Consider the following 20,373-nt stretch of genomic DNA (forward strand, 5'->3'; position numbering starts at 1 on the left):
AGAGAGCTTTTATTGATATATTTTTATTTAAAACAACCTAATTTCTTAAATTATTTATCACACTCTAATTAAATATTAAAACACACCATTCAAACATGACAAAGATTTGACTCAAATTATTATTTAAGCATTACAAAAATATTATAACACTGTTCTAACAATTTTAATAATTGTTTACAATTATGATAAGGGTTTATATAAAATCCAAAAAAAAAAAATGGGGACAAAGACATCAAAGACCTAATTTTGTATCAAAAAGTTTCTTCGAAAAATATATGAACTCTTTAATACTCATTTTATTATATATTAGTTTAAAAATGATTTTTTAAAGAAAAAAAAATACTCTAATTATCCTTTCAACTAGTTTTTAAGTTTAAAGAAACGTGTTTATTTGAAAATATTTTAGGTACTTCTATGTTTTAAAATTAATTACATGCCTCTTGACTATAGTCATCTCTTATAGACCAGTGAAAAAAAATAAAAAGTCCTTATTTGCACTCCCAAAACTAATAATGTTTAATTCACATAGATGATGATTATAATTACAATAAAAATGAGGATAACGGAGATGATTAGGATCATCATCATGCATCAACAAATTGATTTGGCCTATAAATATTAAATTTATTAAAATATATAAATAATTAAAACATAATTTTAGAACTCGACTTGAATGTTCATCGAATTGATTCAATTAAAAGATTAGCAAATTGACTCAAATTAATCAATTAAAATTATATTTAATTTATAAATAATTTTTAATAAATAAAAAAATTTATTTTTATTTTTCACAAAAATATTAATAATCAAATAAATTGGTCAAATTTTATTTGACTCAGCATTTTTAGATCAAACCACTTTGTAAAGTTGTTTAAAAAGGGTATTCTAAGTATTTTCTATAAAAAAATCTTAAATGGATTAATATTTTATTAAGTAGGACTTAAATGGTCCATATTATTTATTGGGGAGGGGACCATTTGGTACATATTCTCAATAAAGAGTCATTCACGTTCATTGTCCACCAAAATAAATGAGGGGGTGAACTTATGTTGGAACCCCAACTTTTACTTATTGTCAACCATTTACTTATTTTCTTTATTCTTTAATTTAATTGAAGTGTAATGAGTAAAAGTTGGGGTGCCAATAGCAGCTCTATATTGTTATTATGAATATGAGAGGGTGGCGGGGCTTGTGCAGCGTAGGTAAGGCATGTAGAGAGGGGGGCGGGGCTTGTGCAGGGTAGGTAAGGCATGTAGAGAGGGGGGCTTGTGCAGGGTATGTAAGGTGTGTAGAGAAAGAAAAAGACAATCTTGAGCCCATGGATGTGAAGCAGCTGTGGAAGCAAAGCCCTTTTTCCATGTTAGCACCTCCTTCACTGAAAGATGCGATGAAGGGTTCATCTCAGCTCATCGAGAACATAATCGGCACCCCGTTTACGCTTTCTCTAGAGCTTTCCTTGAATACTAGGAAACGTTTTGAGTCATATTGGCTCGTGTTCACAGTCCTAAACATACTTGAGCTGGCTCTAGATCTCTCCATGAAGACTTGGAGATGTTTAGAGCCATTTTCGTTCATCAAGTACACAGTCCTCACCATGCTTAAGCTGCCTCTAGTGCTCTACTTGAAGACTTGGAGACGTTTAGAGGGGCTCATCAAGTACACGGTATACACCACACTTAAGCTGTCTCTAGAGCTCTGCTTAAAGACTAGGAGACGTTTAGAGTCATGTTGGCTCATCAAGTACACATTCAAGTTCATACTTAAGCTGCTGCCTTTAGAGCCCTGCTTGAATATTTTGAGACGTTTAGAGTCAAGTTGGCTCGTCAAGTATACAGTCCGGATCACGCTTAAGCTGCCTCTAGAGCTCTACTTGAAGGTTGAGAGCCGTTTAGAGTCTCTTATGTTGAGCTGGGAGATGCAAGGCATGAATCCTAAGCTATTAATTCCAAAACCCAATGATCTCTATGAATAGCTAACCATCACATTGACGGGGCGTTATGGATACTAGTTGAATCCTAGGATATGATGACCCCACCCCGCTAACTGTTCTGTTCTATATAATATGAGAGGTTATGATCTATTATATATAGGTGTCCTTTAAAGAGAGTATTTTGGATTCCCTAATTGTAGTAGTTCATCAAAGAACTCAATTCCATTGAGTGTATTAGTTTTTAATTATTATTATTATTTTCCTTTTTATGCTTTGGCCTAGTTCAAATATGGGATTGGACATGAAAAATAAGTTGGAAAATGGTGTTTTTCTTATTTTTTATTTTTTATTTTTATATGTATTTGATTGTATTTTTTCATTAAAAATAGATTTTCACTCTCATCCAAAAGTCTACTAAAAATTGGATTCCATTTTCCCATTTATACCAATGAAAAAAAATGAAATCCATCCTAATTTTCATCAACACAGTTTTTGTGTAGATGCAATCAAGCAATGAAAATTGATACTTGTTCATAATTAGATTTTAGAATCCAAAAAATATGTTTGGATCAGGTTATTCAGATGGTTTTAACAATCAAAACGAAAAACCTTCAAAAATCATAAAAACTCATAAGTTCGTTTCTCATGTGTGAACGATTTGTAGCGTTTTGTGCTAATTAATGGTGGGAAAACCATATAATAAGGTCTTGGTCAGGGGGTTCAAGTCTTTAAAAGGACAATCTAAGCAACTATACCTATTAAAAGAGATAAAAAAGATGTCCTCCTTTGCGTGATGGACATGTTCCCCACTACTGTTTTTCAATTAAATCCATGCTTCTACATCATTTCCATTATCATCATCTTCTTAAACTAGTATGATACTCAACACAATTAAAGAAAAATTACATCAATGCCTTCACCATCCACAATAACCATCATCATCATCTTCTTAATATAACAGGATATTCGACACAGTTAATATTGTTCCATTCATTGAGATACATAAAACCACTTCAATGTGATGTATCTTTTATTGAATCTATTTTCATTGAATTTCTTTAAAGAATACAAGATATATATTTATTTAATTAGTAAATGAAGCTCTCCGTTAGTTGTAACAGGTAAATGTGATCATGTCTTTTCTGTTGCAAGATGCTTTAATTTGATTATTTTGTAGTGACAAGATGTGCATTATCTTAATGACTACAATGAAAATGGAAACACCGCGGATGAGTGCTTCAATGTAAGTTGGAATGATCCAGAAGGACTCAAATGTGTATTTGCAGGTAAAATTGAATGAGAAATACAACTAAATTAAATCAATTGAACATGCAATGTGATATTATCAATTGTGTTAAATAATTTCTTTTTCAATTTTTACACAAAAGTTGCAACTTGTAGAGCATTTGGAATTTGCCCTTGAACATATTTTTATCTTTTATATTTATCATGTTACTTTAAAAATATATATAATTTGGTAAAATTGATTTTCATAAACTGTGTTAACCAAACAAGACTCTGATTTTGGATACTAAAATCGATTTTCAAAAACAGTTTAACCAAATGAGATTCTAGATTCTGGAAAAAAAAATTATGATTGATTTTAATAATCCATAACCAGAATCAAGAATCGGGTTTTACAATCCAAACCGAACACCCGACTTTCTATGCAATTGGACATACCCTTACTTCTCTTTACTAGGCGCTCCACAGGATTTAAGCTTCCCTGTAATCATGGGAAGAGAAGAAACACTTGCTATGTTTGTCCAACTCACTGATAACATCATGTCGTCATGCCGCGGTGTACTAGAGCATATTGAACAACCAACCACCAAAAGTAGTAGACATGATATTAGTAGAATATAAGAGAAACAAGGTGAAGATCACCTTCTTAGTTCAGATAAATCAGCTTCACATGTCCAAATTGTAAGATGATAAAGAGTACCGATTTCAAAAAACATACCCTAGAATCTATAAGACCAGACCTACAATATTCAGATAGCAAACAGCTTATGGTTATAACTGATGCTTCAAAACATACAAAAAAATCCCAAGACCGTCACTAGTTCATTAACAATGTCAGGAGAGATGGAGATGATAAAAAACAAGAGGGGTCTGTTCCATTTGATGGGTCACTGACCGTCACCAATCATCTGGTTCAAATCAAGCTCTCTCACCACGGATCCTCCTGGCGAGCTGGATGTCCTTGGGCATAATAGTGACACGTTTAGCATGTATAGCACAAAGGTTTGTATCCTCGAACAGACCAACAAGGTATGCCTCTGCTGCCTCCTGCAAGGCTAGAACAGCATGGCTCTGGAAACGCAGATCTGTCTGCACCCACCAACAACACAACACAACCCAACCAAAACCAGTTTACATTATTTTAAATCATAAAAAAAATAAAAATAAAAAATAAAATCAACCACAATTTCAAGAAACAACACAATAATTGCAACAAACCCATGAAGCATATATGAATCTCTACTCACCTTGAAATCCTGGGCAATTTCACGGACAAGCCTCTGGAATGGCAGTTTCCTAATAAGGAGTTCAGTGCTCTTTTGATACTTGCGAATTTCACTGGATTACGGAAATGGAAACCCAGAACAGTTAAACAACCCATTAAGTTTGAAACTGATAACTCAGGAAGGTAAACATTCACCAAAGTTTTGGAACATACCGGAGGGCAACAGTTCCAGGTCGGTATCTGTGGGGTTTTTTCACTCCTCCAGTTGTTGGGGCAGACTTCCGGGCAGCCTGGATATAATAACATACATTGGAAGTTATTTTGCAATTTCCTTAAGAACATCAACTGAAAATAACAGAACAATAAGAGCCAACCAAACCAACCTTTGTTGCAAGCTGCTTCCTAGGAGCCTTTCCTCCGGTGGACTTGCGCGCAGTCTGCTTGGTACGAGCCATCTACAGCAACAAGGTGCTCCTCCTACATCAATATATCATACCATATTAGTCATCATTCAAGTATACCTTTTCCCTAGATTACCTTGCCCCATAAAAATAACCCCCCAATTCCTAACAGTAGACAATGATAAAAGGCAAAATTAAACCAAAATCAGAAAGAAAAAGACCTGACCTGGGAATCGAACCAGTAAAGAGAGAGAGGGGGGGGGGGGGGGGGGTTGGAGGGGTCTCAGTTCAATTTAGTCGCGGAATATAAAGAAAAATGAGGTGGACAACTGCTTCAGTCTCTTTCTCTCCCACACTCACAATTTCTTAAACAATAACAGAGTCAAAATCTACCTTTCATCCATATAATTTTTAGGGATTATGTGAATTTAAAATATTAATCAATTGAAAATCGAAGAGATAAGAAAAGGACTACGTTAGGTTGATATAGGCATTATAGCAATCCAAGGGCAGATTGAGACCATGCACTGGTTTTCTGAGATGCTAATTCTATTTCAGTTCTTCCTCCGTGGGTCAAACCCGATTTGATATACAAAATCCAAATGATCTTCATCTATTTAAACAAAATATATAATATAATTTATACACTTTCTCGCATTTTATCAGATCAAAACATGGTTGATCCAAAACCAATCTAATATATTTATTGGATCAGAACCTTATCGGATCGGATACTTATTGAAATCTAAATCCTCGATCCATACCCAAAATTGTCAGATTGGAATGGATCAGACCGATCTGATCCATTGACAGCCCTTCCGCAATTTGTTCACTCAAGAGGAACAAGTGCTGGTAGAAATCCTTCTATAAAGGCAACACATTTACTTTCGATTATAAGAAGAAACATTTGAGAGATCTGTACTAGAATGTCCAGGCTAGGTCACTAATTGAACCAGTTTCTGATATATTTTAGAATTGGCGGTCAAACTAGACCAACCAGATCTCCAATTCCCACATCAATTGGTCCGATCATCGATAATCCAACAAAAACTGGCAATTCTAATCTCAAATGAAAAGCCCAACAAACATAATTTACAGAATAAGAAACTTTTAAAGAAAAATATCACAGAAATTAGAGTAATGCCACCAATTATTTAAGTAAATCAAATCACCCAATACTGTGACCGCTCTGCATATCTTGGTTCTTACTAAAAATCTTAATTTCAACATATTTCAACCATCAAATTCACAAATTGAACACATAAAGAAAGCATAGCAAGAAGATCAGCGAGCCCTGGATGATTTCTCAATAAAGTATTCAAACCAAGAACACTACCAAGAAAAAAATTTCAAAACGCTTTAAAAAAAAAATTTCAAGAAGCTCCCAAAAAAGCAAATAAACAAAACTGGAACCCTAATTCCATGAGGCATAAAACAACTTTTAAATTAAACCTGATTAATACAAAATAAACAAAAAGATCAAACAAAAAAAACTCTAAACCTAATTCCACCAAGAAAGAATCAGGAGAACGAAAACCCTAAATCTTTCACGAAATAAGAAAACGAAAGACAAACAATTGAAAACATTGCCATAAAAAATAAAAACGCTAACCCTATAATCACACACAAAGTAAACCTAAATTCTCTTAATAGAAAAATAAGAATTCAATTACAAAGTTACAATAAAAATATGCAGAAGAGAGATCAAAACGAGTAGATGAAAAGTCGAAGCTTACCAATTTACTCAGAAGTCAGACACGAAACACAGAAGGAGAGGGAAAAGACTTAAAAACGAAAAGCCAACGTGATTCTAAATTAAAGAACTTTGGACCTTTATATTGGAGAACGAGTTCAATGCGAGCTTCGCACGTACAATGAGATTAGAAAGAAGCGCCAACACATGGTCAACCTCTTTATGTATTAGAGCGCTATTGGCACCCCAACTTTTACTTATTAAATCCCAATTAATAATAATGGAGCGCAACTTATTAAGTCCTCGATATGTCTAACTTTTATAATCAATGAATTCGCTGATATATCTATGAATTCGTAGATATTAAAAGCGGCAAACTAATGAGGTTGTAGGTTATAAAAATGAAAAATTAAAAAAATAGTGCACCGAACTAGAAATTTTGTCATATTCAGTGCACGAAATGGAGATTCACCCAATAATAAAAAAAGATGAATCTTCATTTCGTGAATATTACGAAATTTTGAGTTTGATATATTGTTCATTTTTATTTCCAAAACAATTTTCAGTGAATTCATCATTTTTATAACCAACGAATTTGGTGATAAAATACTAACGATTTACCCACCCATGGGTTGCCTAAGTGGTAAGAGCAAGCACGTGAAGTGTGGGTTAGGCGCACGTCACGGGTTCGAATCCTCTCTTAGGTTTTACTCATGATTTAACTCGGGGACTATGGCAGTGGGTTGCTGTGGTAGTCCTCCCTGAGATTAGTTGTGGCGGTCACAAGTTGGCCCGGACACTCAGTTAGCAAAAAAAAAAATACTAACGATTTTGTCATATCAATGATCTCGTTGTTAATTTATCAACAAATTTGTTGATTATAAAAATGGCGAATTCACTAAGAAACACGTTCTAGAAATTAAAATAAACAATATATCAGAACTAGAATTTTGTCATAAGTTGCACACGTTTTGAGAGATATCTTTAATAAAAATAAGTGAATAGTTGAGAATAAGTAAAAGGTAGGGTGTCAATAGAATATCTCTTTTTAATTTTGTTAAATTTCTATGTTTTAAGTTTAAGATTTTATATCAGTCTAATCTTAATTGTACACAATGACTGAAATTGTTTATACAATTGTAATGCTGAGATTATAATTTGAGCCAAATCTTTGTAATGTTTTCAATAATATAAGAAATTGGAATGTAAAATGTAAAAGGTAGGGTGCCAATAACAGCTCTTTTATAAAAATGTAATCTTACCAGAATTTATAATGAAAACAAAAATTCCTATTCTCATTAACATTCCCCCAAAAACATAAAATATATATAATTCTCCAAAACATGTATTGTGCTATAATCAATTAGGCCCAATAATTCTATGATATTCAAACATTCTCTTATTAGAATCACTAGACGATGGCATGTACAAATGTGCATATATCAAAATGGCTATTTGTTATTGAAAACATTGATTGAAGAGTATCTAAATGTTACATAGTATAAAAGGACATTTTGTAATCTTGAAAATTAGTATGGGTCTTGCACTGCAGTTTTATTGGTTTATTACCAAAATGATCATGATTATTTTAAGTTTAAATGTAAAAGTAGGGGCAATTGTGTGATCCAAAATTTTGCCGTCAAACCCGTTCTAATCCACTTTCACTCATTACAATAGTAAATATAAATAAGCTCAATTTAATCCCTAGTTTTTTTAAAAAAAAAAAGCATTAAATTTGCTTGTCAAACATATCATCTTTTACTTCAAAAATAATATAATGCTTGTCAAACGTATCATCTTTTACTTCAAAAATAATATCTTATTTTTGAAGTTTGAAGGTTGAATTATATAAAATGTTATTTCAATGACTCCTCCTCTGGGAGGATTCAAAGATAATTTTTTTTTTTAATTTTTATTATTATTATCCCCATTAGTAGGTACCTAAAAAAAATCATCAAATATCATTTTATATTAATTGCTAACATGTAGAATTTTAAAAATAATTTATGTATAATGTGGTGTAAAAATTCAAACCTCTGCGTCTGAGATTTAAAGTACCTTCGATCAAAATCTGCTAAAATCCCTATCAAATCTCCAGTGTTACTGGTCAAAGAAAATCCAGTACCTAAGTCAAATTCATGGCCAAATTTCTACATGAAACAACCAGACTTAAAATTAACAAGTTTACCTCTATTTATATGTTGAGATCCTCGTTTCTTTATGGCATATTTTTTTCACTTTCTATCAAATCTTTTGATTTTTTTTTTATTTAATGTTTTTGGGATTTGAACTTATAACTAGCTTTGAACTCATTGTAATTCTCGAAATAAAGCTCAGCATCCCGTGGTTAGCCTTTTGATACTCGGGACATTTTCCTAAGCTCTTGACAATGTCTAATTCAACATGCTTTGCAACTTGCCTCATGAGTTCATATTGAAATACGATACAAACTTGATGATATTGACATTTGAGATGGTTATTCTATTCCATAAGAGTGTATTAATGAAGTAGGGTTGCCAGCAATGACTGTGGCTTTAAAATATGCTATGATGCAAAAAAAAAATGATGAATTACTCAAAAAAAAAAAAAAAAATCCATTGAGTTCGACTTAAAAACTTTGATTCATTGGGAAACTCTTGATTTTCTTCTCTCAAAACCTCTTCATCATTTTTTCTTTTTAAAATTAAATTCATAGTTTTCAACTCATGATTCATTTATCAAGGTCCTTGCTTATAAAAAAATTATTTATTTGATTTGTATTGAATTATATAATCTTCCTAATCTTTACTTGAAGTCTCAATGCTGCAGGAATCACCTGATTGAAGGTGATGGATTTTATTTTATTTGTGTGTGTGTTGGTGGAAAAGGGGAGGGGCAACAAAAATCAAAGTTTTTATTGGCAAGTGATCAAAGAAGAAAACAGTTTGGAATCTAAAAGCCACCTATCAAATATATACCAAAACTCGATGGAAATCTCAAAATTAGGAAAGCAACAAAAAGGAAAAAAAACAATGTACCGTCCTCCATCTTCTAAATTATTTATTGAATTCAAGCTCTTTTCCCTGCCATACAATTTACAAATTGACATGATTCATGGATTGAACTTCTGTGCTCTTGTGCTTACTAGTTATATTACCCTTATGGGCCATGATTTTGATTTATCAAGTAATGAACGGTGGGTTGGACCTGGGAAGTGATTGGGATGGTGGCATTTTCTACACTCGGCGTGAGCCCACAATTTTCAACAGAGAATTTCCCCAATTTGAGTGGGTCTCAGTTTTCACAAGGCTAAGAGCAACTCCAACACAAATAGGTACATCTGGTAGGTATTTTATAGTGGAGAGTCTATTTGCCTATTCAAGGGGGGTCTTCACTCCCCTGCAATGCAAGTAGGCATAAAAAGCTCTATATATATATATATTTTTTAATTTTTTAATTCTATAAAAAATTGTCCACCTCTCAGGTAAGTCACCTCACAAAGAGAGAAATTGGAACAAACCTGTCATTAATGGAAGAGGGATTTTGATCCGATGTCTCTTCCACTTTTTTTAAAAAAATATTAAAAGAAAATAAAACAACCCTTTCACAGAAACTCAACAGAAGATTGAGTTTGAAATTTTGTAATCAGGGGTAACCTCAATCGAGGATTGTGTTTGCAATCAGTGGTTGCCTCAATCATTGAAACCCTTGAAGAACAAATCTGTCATTGATACCCTTGGACAGCAAACCCTTGAAGAAACTTGACAAGGATGACGAAGATGAGGATTGAACAGCAGGATTGGGGGTTCTTAGATGAAACCCTTGAAGAAGATTCCAATCTTAAAGGAGGAGGAAGAAGGATTGAAACCCACTCTCTTATTTTTGCCTATTCTACTTTCTCTCTCCAACAAAATTCAAGCAAGCCAGAGCCTGAGTGAGTTGGAGTTACTCTAAGCAGCCCAACAGCAACCAAGAGCAAATGTAAACAAACCATGAAAAACAACAATGGCAGGAGGTGAAAAGAATAGCAATGAGACAACCCAGATAGGAAAAACAAAATTATGGAAGCTTTTAGTGGTTTGCAGAGTGTGAAAGAAGTTGAAGATACATACACCTTCACAATGAATCATATAGAGGTACCATCACTTGGATGAGCTTAGGTAAAATATGATTTTAGGTTTTTATTTTTCCAATCTAAATATAACTTGGTACATAGAAGGATTTATAAAACAAGTTGCCTTTCTTATGCTCACATAACTTAACTAGATTATAGGAGGTATTGAGCTGAAGTAGATCTATCAAGCGACGGTAAGAATTTAGATAACACAAATTATTCGAAAGCTTGGCTGCCATAGAAAAGGATACCATACTTGACATAGCTAGAAAACATGATTTCAACTAATTAATTCCCATAAAAACATCGAGTTAACAAGAAAAAACAGAATTTCAACAAGGCGCACTCAATGCAAACTTATACCCCTTCAAATTCTTCAATATAAGACAACTAGAAACACGTAAAAACAAGAACAAAGAACTTAGTTGGTACTCCAAATACCTTGATACCTCTCATAATAATCGAGGGAGAATCGAGACCAAGCACCTTCTCCAACTAAAAAACAAACAAGGAGAAGTGCAACCCTACTCTGAAAATGAATGATATTACTACTATTTGTCCTCACCCTTTGGTGCTTCCTTGATCTCATCTCCTCCATCATCCTGAACCAAAACCAATAATGAATTTAAAGTCAATAAGAAACAAAATATCGTAAAATACAGATAAAAGAAAGAAGAGAGGATCCAAGACCTGCATGTCTGAAGTCCACAAGGTGAGGTTATCGCGAAGAAGCTGCATTATCAAAGTGCTGTCCTTGTATGACTCCTCCCCTAAGGTATCGAGCTCTGCAATCGCTTCATCAAATGCCTAAACAAAAGAACATGGAGAATAAACAAAAGCAACATGGACACAAATTTAACCCTAAACAGTGTATTTCTATTTTGAATACAACAAGTCAGATCAATCCCAGATAAAAGTAACATCGACCAAAAAATAGCCAGATTCTACTCTAATAATCGTAATTTTTGTTTTGCTGTCGAGATCATCAACCACATAAACAGAAGAAATGAATTATAGGGCTTTCAAAAACAAGCTTCGATTTATTCCTCACCTGTTTCGCAAGATTACAAGCTCGATCAGGGGAATTCAAGATCTCATAATAGAACACAGAGAAATTAAGAGCGAGCCCCAGACGGGTGGGATGTGTTGGAGCGAGCTCCATAGTCGCAATATCCTACAATCACAAAAGTAGAAAAATAAACATCAGCATCACAACAAAATGTATCCTAAAAATTTGAGGCGGACTCAACAAATCTTGTTCCACCATTTAATTACGTTTAAACCAATGTTTTATGAATGAGTGTAGCCCTTCATTGCCCAAATACAAATGGTCGTTAACCTTCTCTTCCACAGCCTTTCCAACTGTTATAGATCTTATGTTTCCTTGATTTATCACCTATTGGGACTAGTTCTACATTTTCACAAATGTATTTATTTCTAATTTGTTTATCGCATATTGCAACTCCCACATTTTCATAAATATGCTCATTTCTAATTTTACCCATTTTAATCTTTCTACTCATCCATCACAATATCTTACACTCAATCGATTGACCAACGTTCAGTTTCATAAAGCATAACCATTGATTGGGATTATTTGGTGATTCCATCACATACCACAAAATTAGAAAAATAATAATATAGTTAAAAAAAAAAAAAAAAGCGAACCCTAACCCTAAACCTAACACATCGGCTCGTCATAATTACATATGTATAAAGACATAAAACGAAAAGTACAAATATTAGAACTAAAAAGACCTTTTAGAATCGAAACCCTAACCCTAAGATTGCAGATCTAACAGCAGAAATAAATTTAAAAGAAAAAGAGTAAAAAGAGAGACTAACCTGCGCCGATTTATAAGCAGAGAGAGTGCTCTCTGCTGCTTCTTTACGTTCATTTCCAGTCTTAAACTCTGCGAGGTAGCGATGGTAATCGCCCTTCATCTTAAGATAAAAGATTTTAGAATCCCCAGAGGAGGCAGAAGGGATGAGTTCGGAGTCAAGGACGACGAGGATACTATCGCAGATCGAAGAGAGTTCGGATTCGATCTTAGATCTGTAATCGCGGATGATGGCGACGTGGTCTTCGTTGCCGCGTGCCTCCTCCTTCTGCTCTATGGAGGATATGATGCGCCAGGACGCGCGTCGCGCACCTATACGGTTCTTGTAAGCGACAGAGAGGAGGTTGCGCTCCTCCACAGTAAGCTCTCCCATGTTCTCCTTACTGATGTTGGTGCTTAGATTCCTCATGAAGTCGGCCATTTCTTCGTAACGCTCGGCCTGCTCTGCTAGTTTTGCCAAGTATACTATCTCCTCGCGAGATGTATTCGCCATTGATGAAGATGAAATGAGATCTCTTCTCTGTAATTTGATCTCTCAGGTTTCTGATTCGATTCAATCGAATTCGTGAGCGAGAAAGCCTAGAACCAAGAGCGAGCAGTGGAGAAGAAATTTGTGGCCCAAAATAGAAGACGAGAGAAAGGGATTAACTGTTGTGAACACGTGGCAGCTTTTGACATCTCTTCCGGTCTTTTTCTTTTTCAACTATTTTTTTTTTTTTGGGGTAAAAACCGTGTCAGCGTCTGGAGTGGTTCATATCAAAGATTCTAGGCGTAGGATTCCATCGTCTCCCCCATACATCCTCGAGATACATTCCACAAATAAGCAAATAGAGAGATTCTACTGTCACACCAACTTTTGCTAATGCCGCCTCAATTCATTCCTAAATCACCAAAGGATTAACGTAGATCTTGGAATGGCATCAACAAAAGTTAGTGTGGCAATAGAAACTCTCGAAGGAGAACATAAAAAAGGTTGAATCTCCGTTTAGTGTGCTGAATATGAAAATTTTCAGAATTTGATACATTGTTCATTTAAAATTCCCAAAATGTGTTTTTATAGTGAATTTGCACTTTTATAATCTACGAATTCGTTGATAAATACTTGTAATTTTGTATCAGTAATTTTCCTGGTAATTTATCAACGAATTCATTGATTATTAAAGTGACGAATTCATTAGAAAAGCATGTTTTGGGAATTAAAATGAATAGTATTGAACTCGAAAATTTGTCTTATCTAACACATGAAATGAAGATTCACCCTAAAAAAATACAGTTTGGGATGGCATTAGCAAAAGCTGGTGTGGCAATAGAAACTCTAAAAAAGAAACATCAAAATTTAATGCTCTATCATTTTCCCTAAACCACATATCTATTAGTATCTTTACTATTATGATGAGAACAGACGGAGTAGAAGTGGTTCAACACAAAAAAATAATAATAATAAAATAGTTGCCATAAATGCCCCCATTTTTTATATTTACATTTAATATAATCAATATCATTTTGGTAAAAAATCAAGAAAATTACAATTCATGTCCGTACAATCACGTTTCACAGTTTTCAAAATTACAGAAGTATTCATTTTTTAGTATATGATTTTCAAAACCCTTTGATCAATATTTTTAAATTACAAATAAGCCTTTTGATTCATGTGCATTGGATGTGCCACCTTCTAATTTTAAAAATACAAATTGAACAATAATTTAACTGTTTATTTGGATTTGCAATTCACCACTCCAGAGAAGCTGTTTTGTGTGTGTGTGTGCCGAGCCTTTTGATTCATGTGCATTGGATGTGCCACCTTCTAATTTTAAAAATACAAATTGAACAATAATTTAACTGTTTATTTGGATTTGCAATTCACCACTCCAGAGAAGCTGTTTTGTGTGTGTGTGTGCCGAGCCTTTTGATTCATGTGCATTGGATGTGCCACCTTCTAATTTTAAAAATACAAATTGAACAATAATTTAACTGTTTATTTGGATTTGCAATTCACCACTCCAGAGAAGCTGTTTTGTGTGTGTGTGTGCCGAGCCTTTTGATTCATGTGCATTGGATGTGCCACCTTCTAATTTTAAAAATACAAATTGAACAATAATTTAACTGTTTATTTGGATTTGCAATTCACCACTCCAGAGAAGCTGTTTTGTGTGTGTGTGTGCCGATTGTTCCTATGAACCAAAGAGAAATATCTTTCTCATCATGTTGCCGTCGATCAACATCATGATGTTTCATTGGTCTAAATAACTTTAACAAGAGAATATTCTTCAAAGACTTGGCTTGTGTTCTATTTCCTTGCCCTTTGGTTGGTTTTCTCTTAAATTTGGTATCTATGATGTGCTTCATGAAGTAAACAGGGTATAAGAGTGCCAATTATTTTTGGCTTGTGGGGGTAGTTGGATCATTCTCCAAACATTTTGCTAGGGCCCATCAAAGAATTGTGCCTACAATGTGTTGAATATTGATGATCTCTTCCTCCATTTTAGAAACCACTAATTCCTAGTCCTAAATTAAGCCTAAATTACCATTATCTTTTGTCCATTTGTGTTATATTTCAATTGCATTGCTTCCTTTAATTTAGAAATCATTAACTCCCTCCACAACTACTCTTGTCTCTTTTCTTCTTAGTAGTCTTCACTATCTGCTTTTACTTTTTACAGTTCTATGTATCCTTTATAAAACCATGCATTCTCTATGTGAAGTGAAGCACCAAGTTGTATTGAGGTGAGTCCCTAGGCTCCTTGTATCTTTTTCTTCTCCCTTTTCTTGATTTTTTTGTTTAATACGCCAAGGATTCCCCAACTTGCTAAGAGTAGTATTGGGTACACATCTTATTACTAATTGGTTTCTGCTTTTCAGGGTCATCTCACATTGAGTTATGAAGGTCTCCATACAAATCAATATCTTCTTGCAGCTATGCTCCTTCATTTTGGCAGGTTTGGCTTCACAACTCCTTTTTTTTTTCCCCACAACTAAGTCAGAAAACATCTCTTGTCACCATAACAAACTATCTCCCAAACTCTTTTAGTACAAATTGGAGAAAAAAGAAACACCAACCAGGTTTATGTTACTTCCAAACAGCTCCTTCATCAATCTTGGTCCTCCACTTATGCTCTTATAATGGACAGTGAAACTGATATTGCTTTTGTTGGTTTTTGTAGGGAATGTTGTTGTGGCTTTATCGTATAATTACTCTGCAAGCATAGAGGCAAGCAAGGATTGGATTCTTCCATCACCTCAAAGGAATCCAATTTAAATTCTAATAGGAAACTAAGCATTTGGACAAACCTGAAACTGCATCTAACCAATGAACACATCCAATGAGTTGACTACCATAAATCATGAGTTCATCTCATGTGTAATCAGGAATGTAGTATGGAGTGGTGTCACACCATGGATTACATAGCTTGGCTTCCCTATCGACAATCTATGACTATTTTTAATTAATTCTGATTATTGTCATTGAGCCAACCCCTAGGGGTTATGTGTTGACCTTATTAGTAGGATATGGTGTATATAATTATAATTGCGGTGAGAAAGATGACTTTGGACCAAAAGCATAGTGAACTGATGAACTTCTTGGATGGACAAAGCTCAACATTGCCTTCATCGAGAGACTACAATTGCCAATGAAGTTTCAGTTCGATGCCCATCATATAGGCAACGGAGATCAATCAACACATACTAATTGATATATAGAGTTGCAAGTCATCTAGGCCTTCAAACTTTTTTTTTAAGACTAATAATCCCATTTTTAATGAGATCAATAACTTGGTAGGCCTTCAAATTTAATTGGGGCCATCTGTGAATAATAGTAGTTGGATTATAATTTGTACAAACTGTTACAATAGATGTATTGAATCCAAAATTGGGACCATTTGGTACTCAGAAAATCAACTGAACCAACTAAGGGAAATTTTGGTATTTTGGGTTTCGGACTTATATATGTCTAATGTGACTTATCTTTTATTTCTTTTGTGATTTTGTCTAGGATTTCACACTAACACTAACTTTGGTTCCTTTAAAATTATTAAAAAAAAAAAAAAAAAATCTTATTTGCAGTGCTTGGTTGAACCCCTGAAACCTCAGTATGGAGGAGGGATTATGGAAAATCCTGAATTTAATCATGATTTACAAGGATGGGATGCGTTTGGACATGGGAAAATAGAAGTAAGAACATCAGAGCAAGTGAACAGGTTTATTGTGGCATACAATAGAATTCAACCCCAAGACAGTTTCTCACAAATGCTACATCTGGTTGAAGAGAAACTCTACACTTTTTCAGGTAAATTAATCTTTATAAGATTTAAGTTGGAATCTTGACCCAATTGGATCAGAGAAATGGTTTTGCAGACTAGTCAGATTTCTAGCACTCTAATGACTACTTTTCCATAACAATCTTCTATCTATATCTATTAGCTAGTATCTTGATGAATGTTCCATGGTTATTTTGTGTTAGCTTATGCGTTGTTTGTGTTCCTGTTATTTAAGTTCAAAATTCAAATTTATTCTGAAACATCTTTTCAGAACATTTTTTCTTTTAACATTTTACCAATGATGTTTTTTTTTTTTTGTTCAACCTTGCCTTTTCAGCTTGGGTACAAATCAATGAAGGAAGCGATATCGTCTTAGCTGTATTTAAAACTGAGCATGATAAACATACCGTCTCTGGCACTGTGGTAGCCCAGCCTGGTAGTTGGACAATGCTTAAAGGAGGCCTCACTGTAAATTTCTCTACTACGACCTGTAGAAAATATGAATTTTATTGAGATTCTTGGATGAATATTACAAAAGCCCCAATAGGGTATTTATAGGCATTACATCAACCAAGATATATGAAAACTACCTAATATAAATATTCTAGAATATCCTAATTGATATATTCTAAATATCAATATCTATTCTAGAATATCCTTCATCACAACCTTCCATTTGTGTGAGATACACTGACAATGATACAATGTATCTCATGCATTTTAATACAGTGCATCTTATTCTCTAACACGACCGAGCTCTATTTTGATGTAAGCAAACATGCAATACAAATCATTTCCACTGTTAAAGAGAAATCAAATAACACAAATACATGTCCCCTTGTTGGACTTTTCACCCACAGGTCTGGTTGATGATAAAATTTTTTGGTAGAAATCATCAATCAAGCTGATTTGTGGTGTAAAGGTCCACCACGGTTGGGCTAAAAGTTCACTAGGCAAGTGCAACAAGAGTGAAGAATACATTACTTACCATTGCTACACTTGATCCAGGCCAAAAATACAGCTACTGAGATATGGGTTGATAACATTTCTCTACAACCATTCACAAAAAATCAATGGAAGGCTCAGCAATCTAAAACCATTGACAAGGTGAACTCAATAATGAAATAGATTCATGAAATCTATCACAACATTGATGCAAACTCTACCTATGCTGCAGATTCGTAAGAGGAAGGTTAGATTTCATGTAGTCAACAAACAAGAGAAGACACTTATAGGTGCGGTGATATCCATTGAACAGACAAGGCCTCTTTTCCCACTAGGTTGTGCCACCGCAGAGACCATCCTGACGAATGTGGCCTACCAAGACTGGTTCACCGCCCAGTTCACTGCCACAACTTCTGATAATGAGATGAAGTGGTATAGCACTGAAATCAATTGTGGGCATGAGAACTACTCCATTTCAGATGCTATGGTTGCCTTTGCCAAACATCACAAGATCTCCGTTAGAGGACACAACATACTCTGGGATGACGAAAGGTTCCAACCAAAGTGGGTGAAGAACTTTAGTGGAGAAAAACTAAGAGCTACTGCCATTAAGAGATTGCACTCGATGGTGTTGAGATATTCGGGTCAGTTGATTGCGTGGGATGTGGTGAACGAGAATTTGCATTTTTCTTTCTTTGAAAGTATACTTGGACTGAATGCCTCTGCAGCTTTCTTCCAGAGAGCCCGGCAACTTGATCCCAACACTATAATGTTCATGAATGATTATTACACTTAGAACATATTGAAGATTTAAAAGGTTCACCAACGATGTATTTACAGAAGCTCAGGGAGATTAGATCTTTCCCAGGCAACGAGGAGTTGCTGGCAGGGATCGGACTAGAATCTCACTTTGATGAGCCCAACATCCCTTACATGAGGGCTAGCTTGGACACTCTTGGTGCAACTCAATTGCCGATATGGCTAACAGAGTTGGATGTCATGAGAGGCTCAAATCAGGTAATTTTGATTTGCAGAATGGGTGTTACCATTATCTCTAGTGCCCGTCCCTGTAGTGCCGTCCACAGGACCAGATCACTCACTATTCTCAGAATTTACACCACACTAATATTGAATACCATCCAACAGTCTGGATCTGAAGAAGAAGATAACATTATATCATTGTCAGGGACAATGGGCAAAAGCTGTCCAAACCCTACTAGTTCTTAATTGTGGGGCACATCCATGGGGTTTGGACTTAGGATACAATATTGTTCGAAGAAAGGTTAGTATTTAGAGAGACTAATTGATGGATTCATCGAATTCAAGGTCACACTCAGATACCACTTAGATAAGTTGGTGCATGGCGATTGAAATGTAATTCCATAAGAATTAGATGTACAACATAGTTCAACATTGCATAGATTAATTAGGACAAATCTCCAGTAAGCAAATAATGTTGGATTTTTACAGCTATTAGTTTTTTTTATATTTGATGGATGATGAAATGGTGTGAGGCACAAGCCTGATGCCTATACATTTTTAAAACATAGAGAAATATTAAACATACAAATGACAAATAATAAAATTCATATGTTAAAAATCCCAAGAGAGAATAATTATAATGATTTACAATTATCCAAATTACAAACTTTTCAAAATCACCTTAAAACTAGATTACATCAAGTGTTTTCTACTACTAAATTTCAGAATTTTGAATCCGTCTAACAAAAGCAACATATAATGTTATATGTATGGGTCAGATTCCAGTGACACATGAAGAACGGTTCATGAGAAAACACATGATCCCATCCATGTAAAGACAATATATAATGGTTGAGATCTATACATGTCTCAATAAGCACAAATCTCGAGATAAATCTCAGCTGATCGATTTTGTGTTCAAACAGAACCCGACCTTTATGTATATAGATTATGACATCACTCTTAAGGTTAGAAAAAGAAGTAGAGCCGTAGTAGTAGGGTTTGCACAAAGATTAATGGGGATATAGAGGTGACAAAAAGTGGAAGAAGAGAGAATATGCAAATCAACAAGAACTTGTAGAGATTAGTTTAGAATATTTGTTACACATTAGTTTGATTTTTTTTTTTAGAATATGTTTTTAATAGCCACTATTGTCGATATTACGTTTAAATTATAAGTTCAAATTTATATGAAAGTTTTTTCCTCAAAATATTTTAAGTATTATACTAATAGGAAGTATAAGGGCCTTCTCTAATTAAAAATATTAAGCTAAGGGATTTGAAAGAGATGGTTAGGATTTTCAATCAGTAGTATAGATTGAGAAAATGGTGGACACAAAGAGCAATTCTACAAGAGAATATCTGTAATTTACATTTGTTTTTTTTTAAGATTCTACTCATAGTCACAAAATTCTCTAAATTTTTCAAAAATTCAAAAGATTCTCCAAACTAAGGGTTACCAAATTAATTTGACAATTTAATTGATGATCTCTTAATTAATCATGGAATATTGTAACATTTGTACCATTCACCTCCAAAATTTTAATTTTTTCAACATTGAGACCTCAAGAAAAAAGAAGTTAGGATTTAGAAAAAGATTGCATATGATAAGCTTTGGTGAAATAAAATATTTTGTATAATATCTGAAATTTTCCCTAATTTTTTCAAATTGAAGACTCACCGAATAATTAACGAATCCAAACTTTGTTACCATGATTTCATTTAAGTAGTGGACACGGGAGAGTGCATCTGATGGGGGGCAT

General features: G+C 34.2%; 3 protein-coding genes and 1 long non-coding RNA gene across 6 annotated transcripts; 1 reads left to right on the plus strand and 3 right to left on the minus strand.

Annotated features, from left to right (window-relative positions):
* Window positions 1-3,793: 3,793 nt before the first annotated feature.
* Window positions 3,794-6,690, minus strand: LOC147402702 (histone H3.3). The gene is made up of 5 exons (XM_086438032.1): window positions 6,538-6,690; window positions 4,784-4,877; window positions 4,614-4,690; window positions 4,423-4,513; window positions 3,794-4,264 (listed from the first exon to the last, which is right to left on the minus strand). The coding sequence occupies exons 2-5, from the start codon at window positions 4,853-4,855 to the stop codon at window positions 4,094-4,096; spliced, it is 411 nt and encodes a 136-aa protein (XP_086294158.1). The 5' UTR covers window positions 4,856-4,877; window positions 6,538-6,690; the 3' UTR covers window positions 3,794-4,093.
* Window positions 6,691-10,862: 4,172 nt separating this feature from the next.
* LOC147402703 (14-3-3-like protein) lies at window positions 10,863-13,043 on the minus strand. The gene is made up of 4 exons (XM_086438036.1): window positions 12,433-13,043; window positions 11,639-11,761; window positions 11,278-11,394; window positions 10,863-11,189 (listed from the first exon to the last, which is right to left on the minus strand). Exons 1-4 carry the CDS (start codon window positions 12,919-12,921, stop codon window positions 11,139-11,141), a joined length of 780 nt encoding a protein of 259 aa, XP_086294162.1. The 5' UTR covers window positions 12,922-13,043; the 3' UTR covers window positions 10,863-11,138.
* Window positions 12,987-19,185, plus strand: LOC147402704 (endo-1,4-beta-xylanase 5-like). Of its 3 annotated transcripts, none has more exons than XM_086438034.1 (7): window positions 12,987-13,114; window positions 15,089-15,152; window positions 15,288-15,488; window positions 15,590-16,713; window positions 17,022-17,152; window positions 17,693-17,791; window positions 17,862-19,185. In XM_086438034.1, exons 4-7 carry the CDS (start codon window positions 16,533-16,535, stop codon window positions 18,423-18,425), a joined length of 975 nt encoding a protein of 324 aa, XP_086294160.1. In that variant the 5' UTR covers window positions 12,987-13,114; window positions 15,089-15,152; window positions 15,288-15,488; window positions 15,590-16,532; the 3' UTR covers window positions 18,426-19,185. The 3 variants fall into 3 exon arrangements, with proteins under 3 accessions (XP_086294160.1, XP_086294159.1, XP_086294161.1); XM_086438033.1 differs by having other exon boundaries at window positions 15,288-15,364; XM_086438035.1 differs by lacking the exon at window positions 17,693-17,791 and having other exon boundaries at window positions 15,288-16,713.
* Window positions 16,900-17,988, minus strand: LOC147402705 (uncharacterized). The gene is made up of 3 exons (XR_015177326.1): window positions 17,851-17,988; window positions 17,673-17,734; window positions 16,900-17,172 (listed from the first exon to the last, which is right to left on the minus strand). It is a non-coding gene; the product is annotated as an uncharacterized LOC147402705 (long non-coding RNA).
* Window positions 19,186-20,373: the final 1,188 nt, after the last annotated feature.

This window comes from Akebia trifoliata, chromosome 4 (assembly GCF_017979445.1).
Source record: "Akebia trifoliata isolate Shusen 1 chromosome 4, ASM1797944v1, whole genome shotgun sequence".
Taxonomy (NCBI): Eukaryota; Viridiplantae; Streptophyta; class Magnoliopsida; order Ranunculales; family Lardizabalaceae; genus Akebia; species Akebia trifoliata.

Bases quoted from the DNA above. Each gene is read 5' to 3' on its own strand.
- LOC147402704 (XM_086438034.1), top strand. From the start codon at position 16,533: ATGGAAAATCCTGAATTTAATCATGATTTACAAGGATGGGATGCGTTT. The intron at 17,153-17,692 runs GTAAATTTCTCT...CACTTGATCCAG, and splicing joins TGCTTAAAGGAGGCCTCACT to GCCAAAAATACAGCTACTGA. The intron at 17,792-17,861 runs GTGAACTCAATA...CCTATGCTGCAG, and splicing joins AATCTAAAACCATTGACAAG to ATTCGTAAGAGGAAGGTTAG.
- LOC147402703 (XM_086438036.1), bottom strand. From the start codon at position 12,921: ATGGCGAATACATCTCGCGAGGAGATAGTATACTTGGCAAAACTAGCA. The intron at 11,762-12,432 runs GTTAGTCTCTCT...TTGTGATTGTAG, and splicing joins CTGCTTATAAATCGGCGCAG to GATATTGCGACTATGGAGCT. The intron at 11,190-11,277 runs GTCTTGGATCCT...GTTTTGGTTCAG, and splicing joins TGTGGACTTCAGACATGCAG to GATGATGGAGGAGATGAGAT.
- LOC147402702 (XM_086438032.1), bottom strand. From the start codon at position 4,855: ATGGCTCGTACCAAGCAGACTGCGCGCAAGTCCACCGGAGGAAAGGCT. The intron at 4,691-4,783 runs GTTGGTTTGGTT...TATTATATCCAG, and splicing joins GGAAGCAGCTTGCAACAAAG to GCTGCCCGGAAGTCTGCCCC. The intron at 4,265-4,422 runs GTGAGTAGAGAT...TGGTGGGTGCAG, and splicing joins AAATTGCCCAGGATTTCAAG to ACAGATCTGCGTTTCCAGAG.